General features: G+C 56.8%; 1 protein-coding gene across 1 annotated transcript in view; it reads right to left on the bottom strand.

Annotated features, from left to right (window-relative positions):
* LOC135408036 (heat shock factor protein 1-like) overlaps nt 1-18,799 on the bottom strand; it is a gene marked incomplete at its 5' end in the record, with an annotated part of 53,826 nt that overhangs the window by 952 nt on the left and 34,075 nt on the right. Inside the window, 5 exon segments of the mRNA XM_064643406.1 lie at nt 3,118-3,187; nt 5,121-5,186; nt 5,452-5,554; nt 12,164-12,397; nt 14,277-14,413. Coding sequence (XP_064499476.1) covers nt 3,118-3,187; nt 5,121-5,186; nt 5,452-5,554; nt 12,164-12,397; nt 14,277-14,413 — 610 coding nt within the window.

Genomic DNA, 18,799 nt, shown 5'->3' with positions numbered 1-18,799 from the left:
GATCGGGCTGGGCTGGGCAAGGAACTGACTGCTTCCCGGGAATACCGAGGGGATCGGGCAGGGGGCACCTGGAATGGGCAGAGGGGGGCTGGGATGGGCAAAGAACCGGCTGCTTCCCGGGAATACCGAGGGGGTCGGGCTGGGGTGGGTGGGGAACTGGCTGCTTCCCTGGAATACCGAGGGGATCGGGCTGGGGTGGGCGGGGGGCACCTGGAACGGGCAGAGGGGGGCTGGGGTGGGCAAGGAACTGGCTGCTTCCCGGGAATACCGAGGAGATGGGGCTGGGGTGGGCGGGGGGCACCTGGAACGGGCAGAGGGGGGGCTGGGGTGGGCAAGGAACTGGCTGCTTCCCGGGAATACCGAGGGGGTCGGGCTGGGGTGGGCGGGGGGCACCTGGAATGGGCAGAGGGGGGCTGGGGTGGGCAAGGAACTGGCTGCTTCCTGGGAATACCGAGGGGGTCGGGCTGGGGTGGGCAGGGAACCGGCTGCTTCCCTGGGATACAGAGGGGATCGGGCTGGGGTGGGTGGGGGGCACCTGGAATGGGCAGAGGGGGGCTGGGGTGGGCAAGGAACTGGCTGCTTCCCGGGAATACCGAGGGGGAAGATGGGCAGGGAACTGTCTGCTTCCTGGGAATACCAAGGGGCACGTGGGCAGGGGACCAGCTGCTTCCCGGGAATATGGAGGGGGAACATGGGCAGGGAACTGGCTGCTTCCTGGGAATACAAAGGGGTCACATGGTGGGCAGGGAACTGGCTGCTTCCTGGGAATATGGAGGGGGAACATGGTGGGGGTCTGGGATGGACTGGGGGGATCTGGGATGGACTGGGGGATCTGGGATGGACTGGGGGGATCTGGGAGGGACAGAGGGGATCTGGGATGGACTGGGGGGATCTGGGAGGGACAGAGGGGATCTGGGATGGACTGGGGGGATCTGGGATGGACTGGGGGGATCTGGGATGGACTGGGGGGATCTGGGATGGACAGAGGGGATCTGGGGTGGACTGGGGGGATCTGGGATGGACTGGGGGGATCTGGGATGGGCAGGGAACCGGCTGCTTCCCAGGAATAGAGAGGGGGACATGTGAAGACACTGGGATGGGCAGGGGGGGTATGGGATGGGCATGGTGGGAGCACTGGGATGGACTGGGGGGATCTGGGATGGACTGGGGGGATCTGGGGTGGACTGGGGGGGATCTGGGATGGACAGAGGGGATCTGGGATGGACTGGGGGGATCTGGGATAGACTGGGGGGATCTGGGATGGGCAGGGAACCGGCTGCTTCCCTGGGAACAGGGCCTGTGGGAGCACTGGGATGGACTGGGGGGATCTGGGATGGACAGTGAACCAGCTGCTTCCTGGGAATAGAGAGGGGACATGTGGAGACACTGGGATGGGCAGGGGGGGTATGGGATGGGCCTGTGGGAGCACTGGGATGGACTGGGGGGATCTGGGATGGACTGGGGGGATCTGGGATGGACTGGGGGGATCTGGGGTGGACTGGGGGGGATCTGGGAGGGACAGAGGGGATCTGGGATGGATTGGGGGGATCTGGGATGGACAGACGGGATCTGAGATGGACTGGGGGATCTGGGATGGACTGGGGGGATCTGGGATGGACTGGGGGGATCTGGGATGGACTGGGGGGATCTGGGATGGGCTGGGGGGATCTGGGATGGACTGGGGGGATCTGGGATGGGCTGGGGGGATCTGGGATGGAAGAAGGAACCAGCCCAGCAGCAGGAAGAGGAATCCCAGGATGGGTTGGGTTGAAGGGACCCTAAAGCCCCCCCAGTGCCACCCCCTGGGCAGGGACACCTTCCCCTGGCCCGGGACACTCCCGGGATGGGGCAGCCACCACATTCCTGGAATTCCAGGGTTCAGTTCCTGCCAGGGCCCCACTGAGGTGCTCCAGGCTCCCTCCTCATTCCCATTTTTAGGGATGGAATAACAATTCCCATTTTAAGGATGGAATAACAATTCCCATTTTTAGGGATGGAATAACAATTCCCATTGGGGATGGAATAACAATTCCCATTTTTAGGGATGGAATAACAATTCCCATTGGGGATGGAATAACAATTCCCATTGGGGATGGAATAACAACTCCCATTTTTAGGGATGGAATAATAATTCCCATTGGGGATGGAATAACAACTCCCATTTTTAGGGATGGAATAACAATTCCCATTGGGGATGGAATAACAATTCCCATTGGGGATGGAATAACAATTCCCATGGGGGATGGAATAACAACTCCCATTTTTAGGGATGGAATAACAATTCCCTTTGGGGATGGAATAACAACTCCCATTTTTAGGGATGGAATAACAATTCCCATGGGGACCGAATAACAATTCCCATTTTTAGGGATGGAATAACAATTCCCATTAGGGACTGAATAACAACCCCAGTTTTTGGGATCAGGGAGTCTCTGCCCCTTCCCCAATCCCGGTTTTTGGGATCAGGGAGTCTCTGCCCCTCCCCAATCCCGGTTTTTGGGATCAGGAATGGCTCTGTCCCCTCCCCAATCCCGGTTTTTGGGATCAGGGAGTCTCTGCCCCTCCCCAATCCCGGTTTTTGGGATCAGGGAGTCTCTGCCCCCTCCCCAATCCCAGTTTTTTGGGATCAGGGAGTCTCTGCCCCTCCCCAATCCCTGTTTTTGGGATCAGGGAGTCTCTGCCCCCTCCCCAATCCCGGTTTTTGGGATCAGGAATGGCTCTGTCCCCTCCCCAATCCCGGTTTTTGGGATCAGGGAGTCTCTGCCCCTCCCCAATCCCGGTTTTTGGGATCAGGGAGTCTCTGCCCCCTCCCCAATCCCAGTTTTTTGGGATCAGGGAGTCTCTGCCCCTCCCCAATCCCTGTTTTTGGGATCAGGGAGTCTCTGCCCCCTCCTCAATCCCAGTTTTTGGGATCAGGGAGTCTCTGCCCCTCCCCAGTCCCGGTTTTTGGGATCAGGGAGTCTCTGCCCCTTCCCCAATCCCGGTTTTTGGGATCAGGGAGTCTCTGCCCCTTCCCCAATCCCGGTTTTTGGGATCAGGGAGTCTCTGCCCCCTCCCCAATCCCAGTTTTTGGGATCAGGGAGTCTCTGCCCCTTCCCCAATCCCAGTTTTTGGTACCTGTATCCGCCGTTCCCGCCTCTGTCTCCGTGGGTTTCTGCTGCTCCTGAGCCGAGAGGAGATCCTGGATCTGCAGGAGTTTAATTAATTAATATCTTTATACATTCCTTCCCTGGATCCCACCAATCCCTCCTGGATCTCCTGACCCTTCCCTGAATCCCACCAATCCCTCCTGGAATTCCTGACCCTTCCTTGCTCCTTCCCCAGATCCCACCAATCCCTCCTGGATCTCCTGACCCTTCCCTGCTCCCACCAATCCCTCCTGGAATTCCTGACCCTTCCCTGCTCCTTCCCTGGATCCCACCAATCCCTCCTGGATCTCCTGACCCTTCGCTGCTCCTTTCCCAGATCCCACCAATCCCTCCTGGATCTCCTGACCCTTCCCAGATCCCACCAATCCCTCCTGGATCTCCTGACCCTTCCCTGCTCCTTCCCCAGATCCCACCAATCCCTCCTGGATCTCCTGACCCTTCCCTGCTCCTTCCCCAGATCCCACCAATCCCTCCTGGATTTCCTGACTCTTCCCTGCTCCTTCCCTGGATCCCACCAATCCCTCCTGGATCTCCTGACCCTTTCCAGATCCCATCAATCCCTCCTGGATCTCCTGACCCTTCCCAGATCCCACCAATCCCTCCTGGATCTCCTGACCCTTTCCAGATCCCATCAATCCCTCCTGGATCTCCTGACCCTTCCCTGCTCCTTCCCTGGATCCCACCAATCCCTCCTGGATCTCCTGACCCTTCCCTGCTCCTTCCTTGGATCCCACCAATCCCTCCTGGATCTCCTGACCCTTCCCTGCTCCTTCCCCAGATCCCACCAATCCCTCCTGGATCTCCTGACCCTTCCCTGGATCCCACCAATCCCTCCTGGATCTCCTGACCCTTCCCTGGATCCCACCAATCCCTCCTGGATCTCCTGACCCTTCCCTGCTCCTTCCCCAGATCCCACCAATCCCTCCCGGAATTCCTGACCCTTCCCTGCTCCTTTCCCAGATCCCACCAATCCCTCCTGGAATTCCTGACCCTTCCCTGCTCCTTTCCCAGATCCCACCAATCCCTCCTGGATCTCCTGACCCTTCCCTGGATCCCACCAATCCCTCCTGGATCTCCTGACCCTTCCCTGCTCCTTCCCCAGATCCCACCAATCCCTCCTGGATCTCCTGACCCTTCGCTGCTCCTTCCCCAGATCCCACCAATCCCTCCTGGATCTCCTGACCCTTCCCTGATCCTTCCCCAGATCCCACCAATCCCTCCTGGATCTCCTGACCCTTCCCTGATCCTTTCCCAGATCCCACCAATCCCTCCTGGATCTCCTGACCCTTCCCTGATCCTTCCCCAGATCCCACCAATCCCTCCTGGATCTCCTGACCCTTCCCTGCTCCTTTCCCAGATCCCCCCAACCCCTTATCCCGCGGGATTCCCAGCTGGGAGCTGCACTGGCACCCACATTCCAGGTGTGTTCCCGAGCGGGGAAGGGGATCCCAAAGGATCTCGGGGGGGTTGTTTTCCTTAGGGAAAAGCCCCTGCTCCATCCCTTTCCTCACATCCCTCCCAGGAGCATCCCGGGATATCCTGCCAAGGGATCCAGGTCGGCTTTCCCTGGATTCCCAAACCTTTTGGGACGTTTCCAGTCCTGCACCGGGGGGGAAAACCCACCCCAAAATATCCCTTTGGGGTTTCCGTGGGAAGAGCAGGGATTTGGGAACAGCCTCCGGGGCTCTCCGGCCATCGGGATCCGGCTGATCCCAGGGCTGCGGCTCCGGATTGGGATGTGACTCCCACCCAAGGAGCTTCCTCGGGAAAAGCTGAGGGGGTGAGGAAGGGGAAAGGGGGTTTTTGGGAACCACGGGCTCCAGGGCCCTTCCCGGAGCAGGGGCTGGGATTTCACCGATTCCCGGGACGGGATAATCCAGTTATTCCCACTCGGAGGCTCCCGGTTCCTGCCGAATCCCACCTCCCTCCCCCTGGGAGCCCGGAAAATCCCCGGGAATGGGGGGAACTCACGCTGGCCAAGCTGCTGTCCAGGTCGGGGAGGTTCATGTCCGTAACCGTCATGGAAGGGCTGAACAGCTGCCGAGGGAAAAACGGGGATCAGAGGGAAAACAGGGATCCAGCGTGACCCCCCGGGGGGAATCACGGAACATCCCGACGGGAAGGGACCCCCCGGGGATCCGAGTCCAACCCCGGGAGCCCCAAAATCCCTCCCGTGTTCCCTGAGAGCCTTTTCCAAACGCTTTTCCCGGACTCTGGGGGCTCGGGGCTGTGGGTGCTTCCCCGGGGGGGGCTGTCCCAGCTCCCGGAATGCCGGAAATGCCGGGATGCCGGGAATACTCACGTCCAGCAGGGCGCTGTCCATGCTGAAGCCGTGCGTGCTCAGCATGGTCTGCAGGTTGTCCAGGTTGGAGTCGATGGTGTCCAGGTGGTCGTTGAGTTCATTCCTGGCGGGAAGGGAGCAGGGAATCAGTGCCCAGGGAGCTCCTCCCACGGGGAGGGGCTTCAGCCACCCCCAGGCATCGGATCCCGGGAATCCCGATGGGAGCAGGGCCGGGATGCCGGGAATGCCCACACACATCCCAAGGGATTCCAGGCTGGGATCCCTGGATCTGCCCACACACATCCCAAGGGATTCCAGGCTGGAATTCTTGGATCTGCCCACACACATCCCAAGGGATTCCAGGCTGGGATTCCTGGATCTGCCCACACACATCCCAAGGGATTCCAGGCTGGGATCCCGGGAATGCCCACACACATCCCAAGGGATTCCAGGCTGGGATCCCTGGATCTGCCCACACACATCCCAAGGGATTCCAGGCTGGGATCCCTGGATCTGCCCACACACATCCCAAGGGATTCCAGGCTGGCATCCCTGGATCTGCCCACACACATCCCAAGGGATTCCAGGCTGGGATCCCTGGATCTGCCCACACACATCCCAAGGGATTCCAGGCTGGGATCCCGGGAATGCCCACACACATCCCAAGGGATTCCAGGCTGGGATCCCGGGAATGCCCACACACATCCCAAGGGATTCCAGGCCGGGATCCCTGGATCTGCCCACACACATCCCAAGGGATTCCAGGCCGGGATCCCTGGATCTGCCCACACACATCCCAAGGGATTCCAGGCCGGGATCCCGGGAATGCCCACACACATCCCAAGGGATTCCAGGCTGGGATCCCTGGATCTGCCCACACACATCCCAAGGGATTCCAGGCTGGATCCCTGGATCTGCCCACACACATCCCAAGGGATTCCAGGCTGGGATCCCTGGATCTGCCCACACACATCCCAAGGGATTCCAGGCTGGGATCCCGGAATGCCCACACACATCCCAAGGGATTCCAGGCTGGGATCCATGGATCTGCCCACACACATCCCAAGGGATTCCAGGCTGGGATGCCGGGAATGCCCACACACATCCCAAGGGATTCCAGGCTGGCATCCCTGGATCTGCCCACACACATCCCAAGGGATTCCAGGCTGGCATCCCTGGATCTGCCCACACACATCCCAAGGGATTCCAGGCTGGGATCCCTGGATCTGCCCACACACATCCCAAGGGATTTGAGCCTGGGATCCCGGGAATGCCCACACACATCCCAGGGATTCCAGGCTGGCATCCCTGGATCTGCCCACACACATCCCAAGGGATTCCAGGCTGGGATCCCTGGATCTGCCCACACACATCCCAAGGGATTCCAGGCTGGGATCCCTGGATCTGCCAACACACATCCCAAGGGATTCCAGGCTGGATCCCTGGATCTGCCCACACACATCCCAAGGGATTCCAGGCTGGGATCCCGGGATCTGCCCACACACATCCCAAGGGATTCCAGGCTGGGATCCCGGGAATGCCCACACACATCCCAAGGATTTGAGCCTGGGATCCCTGGATCTGCCCACACACATCCCAAGGGATTCCAGGCTGGGATCCTGGATCTGCCCACACACATCCCAAGGGATTCCAGGCCGGATCCCGGGAATGCCCACACACATCCCAAGGATTTGAGCCTGGGATCCCTGGATCTGCCCACACACATCCCAAGGATTCCAGGCTGGGATCCCTGGATCTGCCCACACACATCCCAAGGGATTCCCGGCTGGGATCCCTGGATCTGCCCACACACATCCCAAGGGATTCCAGGCTGTGGGATCCCTGGATCTGCCCACACACATCCCAAGGGATTCCAGGCCGGGATCCCTGGATCTGCCCCACACACATCCCAAGGGATTCAAGGCTGGGATCCCTGGATCTGCCCACACACATCCCAAGGGATTCCAGGCCGGGATCCCTGGATCTGCCCCACACACATCCCAAGGGATTCCAGCCTGGGATCCCCGGATCTGCCCACACACATCCCAAGGGATTCCAGGCTGTGGGATCCCTGGATCTGCCCACACACATCCCAAGGGATTCCAGGCTGTGGGATCCCTGGATCTGCCCACAGACATCCCAAGGGATTCCAGGCTGGGATCCCTGGATCTGCCCACACACATCCCAAGGGATTCCAGGCTGGGATCCCTGGATCTGCCCACACACATCCCAAGGGATTCCAGGCCGGGATCCCGGGAATGCCCACACACATCCCAAGGGATTCCAGGCTGGGATTCTTGGATCTGCCCACACACATCCCAAGGGATTCCAGGCTGGGATCCCTGGATCTGCTGCCAACATTCCAAGGGAAGCAGAACTGGGATCCCTGGATCTGCTCCCTGATATCCCAAGAGAAGCAGGGGCAGAGTCCCCAGCTCCACCTGGGAATTCCAGACCCTCTTCCAGCCCAAATCCCGGCCCGGCTCCGCTCGTCCCCTCCCAGGTGTGGATCCCTGGCAAAGGAAGGGCACAGACTTGCTGGGCTTTGGTGGGAAGCTCCAAAGGGATCAGAAATCCCTTCCCAAGGGGAAGGAGGATGAGGAGATCTCCATGAGGAGATGGAGCTGCTGGGAATGACGGGGAGAAGCGGAGCTGCTGCTGGGGAACCAAACATTCCCAAACATTCCCACTGGATCCCACCTGGACACCCAGAGGGTTGGCACTGGAGCTGAACACGGGACAGGCCACCAGCATGGAATCCTGGAATGGGCTGGGTGGGAAAGGACCTTAATTCCCACCCATTCCCACCCCCTGCCATGGGCAGGGACACCTCCCACCATCCCAGGGGGATCCAACCTGCCCTGGGACACTCCCAGGGATCCAGGGGCAGCCACAGCTCCTCTGGGAATTCCATCCCAGCCCCTCCCCACCCTCCCAGCCAGGAATCCCTTCCCACTATCCCCCCTAACCCTGGGAAGCCATTCCCTGGGTGCTGTCCCTCCAGCCCTTGTCCCCAGTCCCTCTCCAGCTCTCCTGGAGCCCCTTCAGGCCCTGGAAGGGGCTCCAAGGTCTCCCTGGATCCTTCCCCTTCTCCAGGGGAACATTCCCAGCTCTCCCAGCCTGGCTCCAGAGCAGAGGGGCTCCAGCCCTGGGAGCAGCTCCGCGTCCCCTCTGGATTCACTCCAGCAGCTCCAAGTCTCTCCTGGGCTGGGTTCCCAGCACCTGTGGGTGTGGATCCTTCGGGATGTGGATCCTTTAGGATGTGGATCCTTCGGGATGTGGATCCTTTGGGATGTGGCACCTTTGGGATGTGGCACCTTTGGTCCCTGTAAGCAGCTCCCGAGGGTGCCCGGGTGGGTGGGGGGCGATTTTTGGGAACACCCCCCGGAGCTTTTCCGTGCCCACATTCCCGTTCCCTGCCCGGCCCTCGGCCCTGCCACCCTCTGCTCAGGGGCTGGTGGGCACCAATTCCCGGTTCCAGCGGGATTCCCTCGGACAAAGGGGGTTTTGTGGAGGAAACCCGAGCCCTGGGGCTCCACAAAGGGGCTCCTCTTCTCCAGGGAACCCGGGAGACAAAGGGAAACCTGGAAAACCTGCTCCCTGCCCTGGCAAACGGGCTCTGGGGAGGGGCCTGGCAGCTCCTGGTGCCCATCCCGACATTCCAGGAACTCACCCGGACCCTGAGGGAGGATCCTGAGGGAGTGGGAGCCTCAGGAAGGGCTCCCAGAGGGTCACATCCCACCGGGACACGGCTCCGGAGCTCTGCTGTGGGAATGGGGGCATGGGAAGGCTGAATCCCATGGGATGGGGGCACGGGAAGGCTGAATCCCAGGGGATGGGGGCACGGGAAGGCTGAATCCCGTGGGATGGGGGCACGGGAAGACTGAATCCCATGGGATGGGGGCACGGGAAGGCCGAATCCCATGGGATGGGGGCATGGGAAGGCTGAATCCCATGGGATGGGGGCACGGGAAGGCTGAATCCCATGGGATGGGGGCACGGGAAGGCTGAATCCCATGGGATGGGGGCACGGGAAGGCTGAATCCCATGGGATGGGGGCACGGGAAGGCTGAATTCCATGGGATGGGGGCACGGGAAGGCTGAATCCCATGGGATGGGGGCACGGGAAGGCTGAATCCCATGGGATGGGGGCACGGGAAGGCTGAATCCCGTGGGATAAGGGGGCTCAGAGGCTCTGAGGGGGCTGGACACGCTCCTGGGAACACAGGGAGCAGCTCCTGGGGATATGAGGAGTGTCCTGGCTGGATCCAGCCTGGCAGCACTGGAATTCCAGTCACCCTTCCTGGCTGCTCCGTGTCTCCGTGGAATTCCTGCTCTGGCATTCCAGCCCCGCTGCCGATGGTGCAGAATCAGAGAATCATGGAATATTTTGGGGGGGGAAGGGACATCTGAAGCCCATCCAATCCCACAGGGACACCTCCACTATCCCAGGCTGATCCAACCTGGCCCTGGACACTCCCAGGGATCCCGGGGCAGCCACGGCTCCTCTGGGAATTCCATCCCAGCCCCTCCCCGCCCTCCCAGCCAAGAATTCCTCCCCAGTATCCCATCTCTCCCTGCCCTCTGGCAGTGGGAAGCCATTCCCTGTGTCCTGGCACTCCAACCAACATCCCAGTTTTCCATCCCAACATCCGGGAGCACTTTGATCACTGATAAAGGGCACGAGAATTCCCACCTGATCCAAAAAAACAAAGCAGCCACCAACTTCCAGCCACCCACCGAGTGCAGCCTGAGGAGGCTGACAGGAAGAACGTGGTCCCATGGCTGGAATTTGGCAGGAAATGCCAATTTAATGGAAAACTTGCTCCCTGTCAGCTTGGAATTGGTTGGGACAGGTACAGGACAGCCCAGGGAAGAGCTGGGATGAGCTCCTGGAGCAGGTTCAGGGAATAAGGTGCCTGCAGCAACCCCAAAGCTCCCCCCTCAGTGGGATGAGAGCCTCTGGAATGGGACTGCTGTGGAATTGTGCTGGGAATGCAGACCCCAATCCCTGAAGGAAGAGCCACTGATCCCACTCATCCACGCCAGCAGAGCAGGACTTGGAACAAGTCCTGGCTGAGCCCTGGAATTTTGGCCCTTTGTTTTGGATTCCCCCGTGGTTCCCTGGAGCAGCTGTGGGATCAGGGGGTGGGATACACCCCCAGCTCCAGTGGGACAGGGATGGGAGTGGGAATGACCCCCCCAGCGCTCAGAATCACGGAATCATGGAATCATGAATCAGCCGGGTTGGAAAAGACCTCCAAGATCCTCCAGTCCAGCCCCAGCTCCAACCCTGCCATGGTTCCCAACCCATGGCACTGATGCCACATCCAGTCTGTCCTTCAACACCTCCAGGATGGAGAATCCACCCCTCCCTGGGCAGCCCATTCCAAGGGCTGATCCCTCTCCATGGAAAACATTCCTGCCCCATATCCGACCTGCCCCTGCCCTGGCACAGCTGGAGACCCTCCTGTCCTGCTGCTGCTTCCTGGAGCAGAGCCTGACCCCCCCAGCTCCTCCCTCCTGGCAGGGAGTTGTGGGGTGGGAAAAGGTCCCTCCTGATCCCTCTTTTCTCTGGGATGAGTTCCCCAGCTCCCTCAGCCTCTCCTCACGGGAATTGTGCTCCAGACCCTTCCCTGGCCTTGCTCCAGCCCCTCCATGTCCCTCCTGAGCTGAGGGCCCAGAGCTGGACACGGCACTCGAGGTGAGGCCTCACCAGCGCTGAGTCCAGGGGCAGAATCAGAATCAGAGAATCACAGAATTATAGAATCAGAGAATCAACCAGGTTGGAAAAGACCTCCGAGATCATCCAGTCCAACCCCAGATCCAACCCCACCGTGGTTCCCAGCCCATGGCACTGATGCCACATCCAGTCTGTCCTTAAACACCTCCAGGGATGGAGAATCCACCCCCTCCCATTCCAAGGGCTGATCACTCTCTCTGGAAAGAATTTCTTCCTGATATCCAACCTAAACCTCCCCTGGCACAGCTGGAGACTGAACCCTCTTGTCCTACTGCTGGTTCCTGGGAGCAGAGCCTGATCCACCCCAGCTCAGGAGTCAGGGAGTTGCAGAGAGTGAGGAGGTCTCCCCTGAGCCTCCCCAGCTCCCTCAGCCTCTCCTCATGGGATTTGTGCTCCAGTCCCTTCCCCAGCCTCGCTGCTCTCCTCTGGCCCTGCTCCAGCCCCTCCATGTCCTTCCTGAGCTGAGGGCCCAGAGCTGGACACAGCACTCCAGGTGAGGCCTCACGGGGGAAGAGCCCCTTCCCTGCTCCTGCTGCCACCCTGATCCCGAGCCAGGCCGGGATCCATCGACCCTCTTGGCCACCTGGGCACACTCTGGCTCCTGTTCAGCTCCCTGCCCATCCCAAATCCCAGCTCCCTTCCTGCCTGGCTGCTCTCCAGCCCCTCTGGCCCAGCCTGAACCTCATCCCCTTGGAATCAGCCCATGGATCCAGCCCATCCAGGTCCCTCTGCAGAGCCCTCCCTGGAGTTCCAGAGGGAACTTCCAGCCCTTCCAGCACATCCACACTCCCCCAGCCTGGTGTCACCTGGGATGTGCTGATGGGGTGGGACTCCACCCCCTCATCCCCATCATCCATAAGGACACGGAACAGAACCGGAGCCACGGGGCCGCTCCCGGGACAAACCCCCTGCCCGGATCCGCTTCCAGAGGCACATGGAATCACCACCCGGGCTTTCTCCCGGCTCCTCCCGGCTCCTCCCGGCACTCACTTGTCGAGGCAGGCGACGCTGAGGCACTTTTCCTGGGAGAGGGGCTGGGCGGGGCCGGCGGGCGCGGCGGCTCCGCCGGGATCGGGATCGCTGTCCTGCAGGATGGAGTCGATGAAGGTGGACGGGGACAGGGGGGTCTCGGCGTTCCCGGCGTTCCCGGGGCTCGGCTCCTCCACCCGCGGGCTCCGCGCGGGGCTGGGCGGCTCCTCCTTGATCCGCACGGCCGGGCTGCTCCTGCGGGAACACCGGGAACGGGGAAACAGCGGCGGGAGGGGCTCAGGAGGGATGGAATTCTTGGCTCCCAGGGCTGCGTGGAGGTGTCTGGGAGCTCAGGGATGAGGGGATCGGGGTGTTCACCCTGGAGAAGGGAAGGATCCAGGGAGACCTTGGAGCCCCTTCCAGGGCCTGAAGGGGCTCCAGGAGAGCTGGAGAGGGACTGGGGACAAGGGCTGGAGGGACAGCACCCAGGGAATGGCTTCCCAGGGTTAGGGGGGATAGTGGGAAGGGATTCCTGGCTGGGAGGGTGGGGAGGGGCTGGGATGGAATTCCCAGAGCAGCTGTGGCTGCCCCTGGATCCCTGGGAGTGTCCCAGACCAGGTTGGATCACCCTGGGATAGTGGGAGGTGTCCCTGCCCATGGCAGGGGGTGGGAATGGATGATCCTTAAAATTCCTTCCCACTCGAATTGTTCCACTGGAGCCAGGCTGGGAAAACTGGGAATATCCAGCCTGGAGAAGGGAAGGATCCAGGGAGACCTTGGAGCACATTCCAGGGCCTGAAGGGGCTCCAGGAGAGCTGGAGAGGGACTGGGGACAAGGGCTGGAGGGACAGCACCCAGGGAATGGCTTCCCAGGGTTAGGGGGGATAGTGGGAAGGGATTCCTGGCTGGGAGGGTGGGGAGGGGCTGGGATGGAATTCCCAGAGGAGCTGTGGCTGCCCCATCCCTGGGAGTGTCCCAGACCAAGTTGGATCACCCTGGGACAGTGGGAGGTGTCCCTGCCCACAGCAGGGGGTGGGAATGGATGATCCTGAAGGTCTCTTCCATCCTGGAATTCCCTGATTCCAAGGTGAACCAGCCCCTAACTGTTCCCTCCCCGATCCTGACCCTGCTCTGCTCCCCTGGCACATCCAGGGACTCCCTGTCCCTCTGTATTCCCAGTATCCAGAGGCTCCTGGAGCTGCTCCCCCAGGACCTGCCGAGCAGGATCTGGGCGGGGGGGGTGATGGGATTTTTCATGGAGCAGGGAAAACAGCGGAGCTGTTGCCGTGGAAAAGCTCGGGAGGAGCAGCCCAGAGACCCTTTTTTAAGCCCCTGGGGACAAAATCCGCACAAAACCAGGGGGTTGGGATTTAATTATTCCCAAAAAGATGGCGGGAACGACTCTGTTCCCGCCACAGGGAATTCAGGGCAGTCCGTGGGATCTGTGGGGACGGGGAAAGACCCAATAAAGGGGGAAAAGGGAGCTGGGAGAGCAGGAGGAGCCGAGGGAAGGGGGGTCAGGAAGTTCAGGAGAGGGCAGGAATGGGGCTGAGCAGCCACATCCCGGGATGCAGGGAAAGGCTGCTGAATTCCCTGTGGAATGGGAGAACCTCTGCCAGGGAATGGGAACCCGAGGGGGCCAAAAACCTGGAATTTTTTAGGGATCCTCCCCCTGCGTGGTCTGGGATAAACCTGGGATAAAGCTGCTGCTCTCAGTTTTTCGGGAATGCAGCTGCTTCCTGCAGCAGGTTGGGAAGGGCAGGCCCAGCTCCCCCTTCTCCCAGGAATTTGTAATTCCATAGGATGGAGCAGCCGGGTTTTCCTTGCGGGAAGCAAACTGTGCCCCCCCACCCCCCGAGGTTCCCACTGGAAGGAGGAGGGAATGTCGCTTGGAATCAGGAATTAGAGCCGAGCAAACCCAACCCAGAGGGCAGTTCCCGAATGAAAACGCTCCGGAGGGAAAATTCCAAGGCTCCGGAAAAATCCCGGCTGAGGGAACTGGGCCCGAACTCGCGGCTCTGCATCCAACCCCAGGCGTTTTCCAGGGAATTCTCAGCGGGATAACAACGTCCTGACGGGGTTTGGCCGCTCGGGAACACGAGTTTTCCAGGGTTTTTTGGGAGCGGGATCCCACCTTCCGTCCAGGCTCCCGCTGGGAGAGGCCGAGGGGCTGGACTGGGCCAGTTCCGTCACGTCGGAGATGATGGGGCCGGAATTGGCCGAGGAATCCGGGGAATACAGGTTGGAGCCGCTGTAGGCGGGGGAGGAGGCCTGGAATGACAAGCACAGGGGGCTGTGGGAAGCGGAGCCGGGCACGGAGAGCCCGGAATTCCGCCGGGAACGGGGGGAGAGGGGAGCCCGGAATTCCCAGGGGAAGGAGGGGTGCGGCCCGAAATCCCAACGTCCCAAAATTCCATGGAGGGGGAGGCAGGGTGGGATGCCGAGATTCCAGAGGGGCAAGGAAGGTGGAGAGGGATCCCAAAATCCCAGGAAGGTGGGAGGGTGTGGCCCGAAATCCCAGTGGAGGAGGCACGGACATCCCAAAATCCCAAAGGGGGAGGAAGGGGTGGGATCCCAAAATCCCAAGGGGGATGGGGAGGGTAGGACCCCAAAATCCCGACGAGGGAGGAACAGGCATCCCAAAATTCCATGGAGGGGGAGGCAGGGCGGGATGCCGAGATTCCAGAGGGGGAAGGAAGGTGGAGAGGGATCCCAAAATCCCAAGAAGGTGGGAGGGTGTGGCCCTAAATCCCAAAGGGAGGAGGCATGGACATCCCAAAATCCCAAAGGGGGAGGAAGGGGTGGGATCCCAAAATCTCAAGGGGGAAGGAGGAAGGTGGGATCCCTAAATCCCAAGGGGGAGGAAGGGGGGTGGGATCCCAAAATCTCAAGGGGGAAGGAGGAAGGTGGGATCCCAAAATCTCAAGGGGGAAGGTGGTGGGATCCCAAAATTCAAGGGAGGAAGGTGGTGGGATCCCAAAATCCCAAGGGGGGATAGTGGGTAGGACCCCAAAATCCCAACGAGGGAGGAACAGGTGTCCCAAAATTCCACGGAGGGGGAGGCAGGACGGGATGCCGAGATTCCAGAGGGGGAAGGAAGGTGGAGAGGGATCCCAAAATCCCAGGAAGGTGGGAGGGTGTGGCCCGAAATCCCAGGGGAGGAGGCATGGACATCCCAAAATCCCAAAGGGGGAGGAAGGGGTGGGATCCCAAAATCCCAAGGGGGAAGGAGGAATCCCAAAATCCCAAGGGGAAAGGAGGAAGGTGGGATCCCAAAATCCCAAGGGGGAAGGAGGAATCCCAAAATCCCAAGGGGGGATAGTGGGTAGGACCCCAAAATCCCAACGAGGGAGGAAGAGGCATCCCAAAATTCCATGGAGGGGGAGGCAGGGCGGGATGCCGAGATTCCAGAGGGGGAAGGAAGGTGGAGAGGGATCCCAAAATCCCAGAGCGGGATCCCAAAATCCCAGGAAGGTGGGAGGGTGTGGCCCGAAATCCCAGGGGAGGAGGCACGGACATCCCAAAATCCCAAAGGGGGAAGGTGGAAGGTGGAATCCCAAAATCCCAAGGGGGGATGGGGTGGGATCCCAAAATCCCGAGGGGGATGGGGAGGGTAGGACCCCAAAATCCCGAGGAGGGAGGAAGAGGTGTCCCAAAATTCCACGGAGGGGGAGGCAGGACGGGATGCCGAGATTCCAGAGGGGGAAGGAAGGTGGAGAGGGATCCCAAAATCCCAGAGTGGGATCCCAAAATCCCAGGAAGGTGGGAGGGTGTGGCCCGAAATCCCAGGGGAGGAGGCACGGACATCCCAAAATCCCAAAGGGGGAGGAAGGGTTGGGATCCCAAAATCCCAAGGGGGAAGGTGGAATCCCAAAATCCCAAAGGGGGAGGAAGGGGTGGGATCCCAAAATCCCAAGGGGGAAGGAGGAATCCCAAAATGCCAAGGGGAAAGGAGGAAGGTGGGATCCCAATATCCCAAGGGGGAAGGAGGAATCCCAAAATCCCAAGGGGGATGGGGAGGGTAGGACCCCAAAATCCCAACGAGGGAGGAAGAGGTGTCCCAAAATTCCACGGAGGGGGAGGCAGGGCGGGATGCCGAGATTCCAGAGGGGGAAGGAAGGTGGAGAGGGAACCCAAAATCCCAGAGTGGGATCCCAAAATCCCAAGAAGGTGGGAGGGCGTGGCCCAAAATCCCAGGGGAGGAGGCACGGACATCCCAAATCCCAAAGGGGGAGGAAGGAAGGGGTGGGATCCCAAAATCCCAAAGGGGAAGGTGGTGGGATCCCAAAATTCCAAGGAAGGAGAGGGGATAGGATCCCAAAATTCCAGGGAGGAAGGTGGTGGGATCCCAAAATTCCAGGGAAGGAGGGAGTTGGAATCCCAAAATCCCAGGGAGGGAAGGGGTTGAAATCCCAAAATTCCAGGGAGGGAAGGGGTTGGAATCCCAAAATCCCAAGGGGGAAGGTGGTGGGATCCCAAAATCCCAAGGAAGGAGAGGGGGTAGGATTCCAAAATTCCAGGGAGGAAGGTGGTGGGATCCCAAAATTCCAGGGAAGGAGGGAGTTGGAATCCCAAAATTCCAGGGAGGGAGTTGGAATCCCCAAATCCCAGGGAAGGAAGGGGTTGAAATCCCAAAATCCCAAGGAAGGAAGGGGTTGAAATCCCAAAATCCCGGGGAGGGAGCTGGAATCCCAAAATCCTAGGGAAGGAAGGGGTTGAAATTCCAAAATCCCAAGAAGGGAAGGGGTTGAAATCCCAAAATCCCAGGGAGGGAAGGGGTTGAAATCCCAAAATCCTAGGGAAGGAAGGGGTTGGAATCCCCAAATCCCAGGGAGGGAGGGGGTTGAAATCCCAAAATCCCGGGGAGGGAAGGGGTTGAAATCCCCAAATCCCAGGGAGGGAAGGGGTTGGAATCTCAAAATCCCAAGGGGGAAGGTGGTGGGATCCAAAAATTCCAGGGAAGGAGAGGGGGTAGGATCCCAAAATTCCAGGGAGGAAGGTGGTGGGATCCCAAAATCCCAAGAAGGGAGGGGGTTGAAATCCCAAAATCCCAGGGAGGGAGTTGGAATCCCAAAATCCCAGGGAGGGAAGGGGTTGAAATCCCAAAATCCCAAGGAAGGAAGGGGTTGAAATCCCAAAATCCCAGGGAGGGAAGGGGTTGAAATCCCAAAATTCCAGGGAGGGAAGGGGTTGGAATCCCAAAATCCCAAGGAGGGAAGGGGTTGAAATCCCCTAAAACACCTTCCAGTTGTTTATTTCTTCAGTTATTTATATTTTTTTGATTTTCTTTAATTTTCGTTATTTGTATAACAAAGATATTTTCATTTATTAATTTTTTAAAAATGTATTATTTTATTTTTATTATTTCTATAATAAAGTATTTTGTTTATTTACCATTTTATTGTTTTATTTTTACGTTATTCGATTATTATTTTATCTCATTTATTGACTTTATTTTTTATTATTCTAATGCTGAATTTTTTTAATTTACTAATTGATTTATTTTCGTAATTTTATTTCTATTTTCATTATTTTTACAATAGATAAGTTTTATTTATGCAGTATTTTATTATTTTATTTATTGTTTTATTTATTATTTATTTTTATTTTTATTTAGTTATTTATTATTTTATTTAGTTATTTATTGTTTTATTTTTATTTAGTTACTTACTATTTCATTTAGTTATTTATTATTTTACTTAGTTATTTATTATTTTATTTATTATTTTATTTAATTTTTAATTTTTATTTATTGATTTATTTATTATTTTATTTAGTTATTTATTGTTTTATTTTTATTTTTATTTAGTTATTTACTATTTTATTTAGTTATTTATTATTTTATTGAGTTATTTATTATTTAATTAATTTTAATTCTTATTTTTAATTTTAATTTAGTTATTTATTATTTCATTTAGTTATTTATTATTTTACTTAGTTATTTATTATTTTATTTAATTTTTAATTTATTGATTTATTTATTATTTTATTTAGTTATTTATTGTTTTATTTTTATTTAGTTATTTACTATTTTATTTAGTTATTTACTATTTTATTTAGTTATTTACTATTTTATTGCGTTATTTATTACTTTATTAATTTTAATTTTTATTTTTAATTTTAATTTAGTTATTTATTATTTCATTTAGTTATTCATTATTTTATTTAGTTATTTATTATTTTTATTTAGTTAATTATTCTGTTAATTTTTATTTTTATTTAGTTATTTATTATTTTTATTTAGTTATTTATTCTGTTAATTTTTATTTTTATTTAGTTATTTATTATTTTTATTTATTTATTCTGTTAATTTTTATTTATTTATTTATTTATAATTTTTATTTAGTTATTTATTCTATTAATTTTTATTTATTTATTTATAATTTTATTTAGTTCTTTACTATTTTATTCAGTTATTTATTTCCCTCTAAAACCCTCTTTTGCTCCAAACCAGAAATCCCCACGTGAGGAACGCCGGGATGGAATTCCAGAGCCTGGGAATACAGAGAATTCCAGGAAATGCTGTTCTTGGATACCAACCAAGGAGCAAATCAATTGGGATTGGATGCAGTGGGAATGACCTGGATCCCTCTGGGGCACTCCAGGACACAAAGGACATTCCAGGAGCGCTGGAATTCCAATGGGAACGTGGGAACA

Source organism: Pseudopipra pipra, unplaced genomic scaffold (genome assembly GCF_036250125.1).
Source record: "Pseudopipra pipra isolate bDixPip1 unplaced genomic scaffold, bDixPip1.hap1 HAP1_SCAFFOLD_135, whole genome shotgun sequence".
NCBI classification, from domain to species: domain Eukaryota; kingdom Metazoa; phylum Chordata; class Aves; order Passeriformes; family Pipridae; genus Pseudopipra; species Pseudopipra pipra.
Note: the sequence above shows the minus strand (reverse complement) of the source record. Positions and strands in the feature narration are given on the sequence as shown.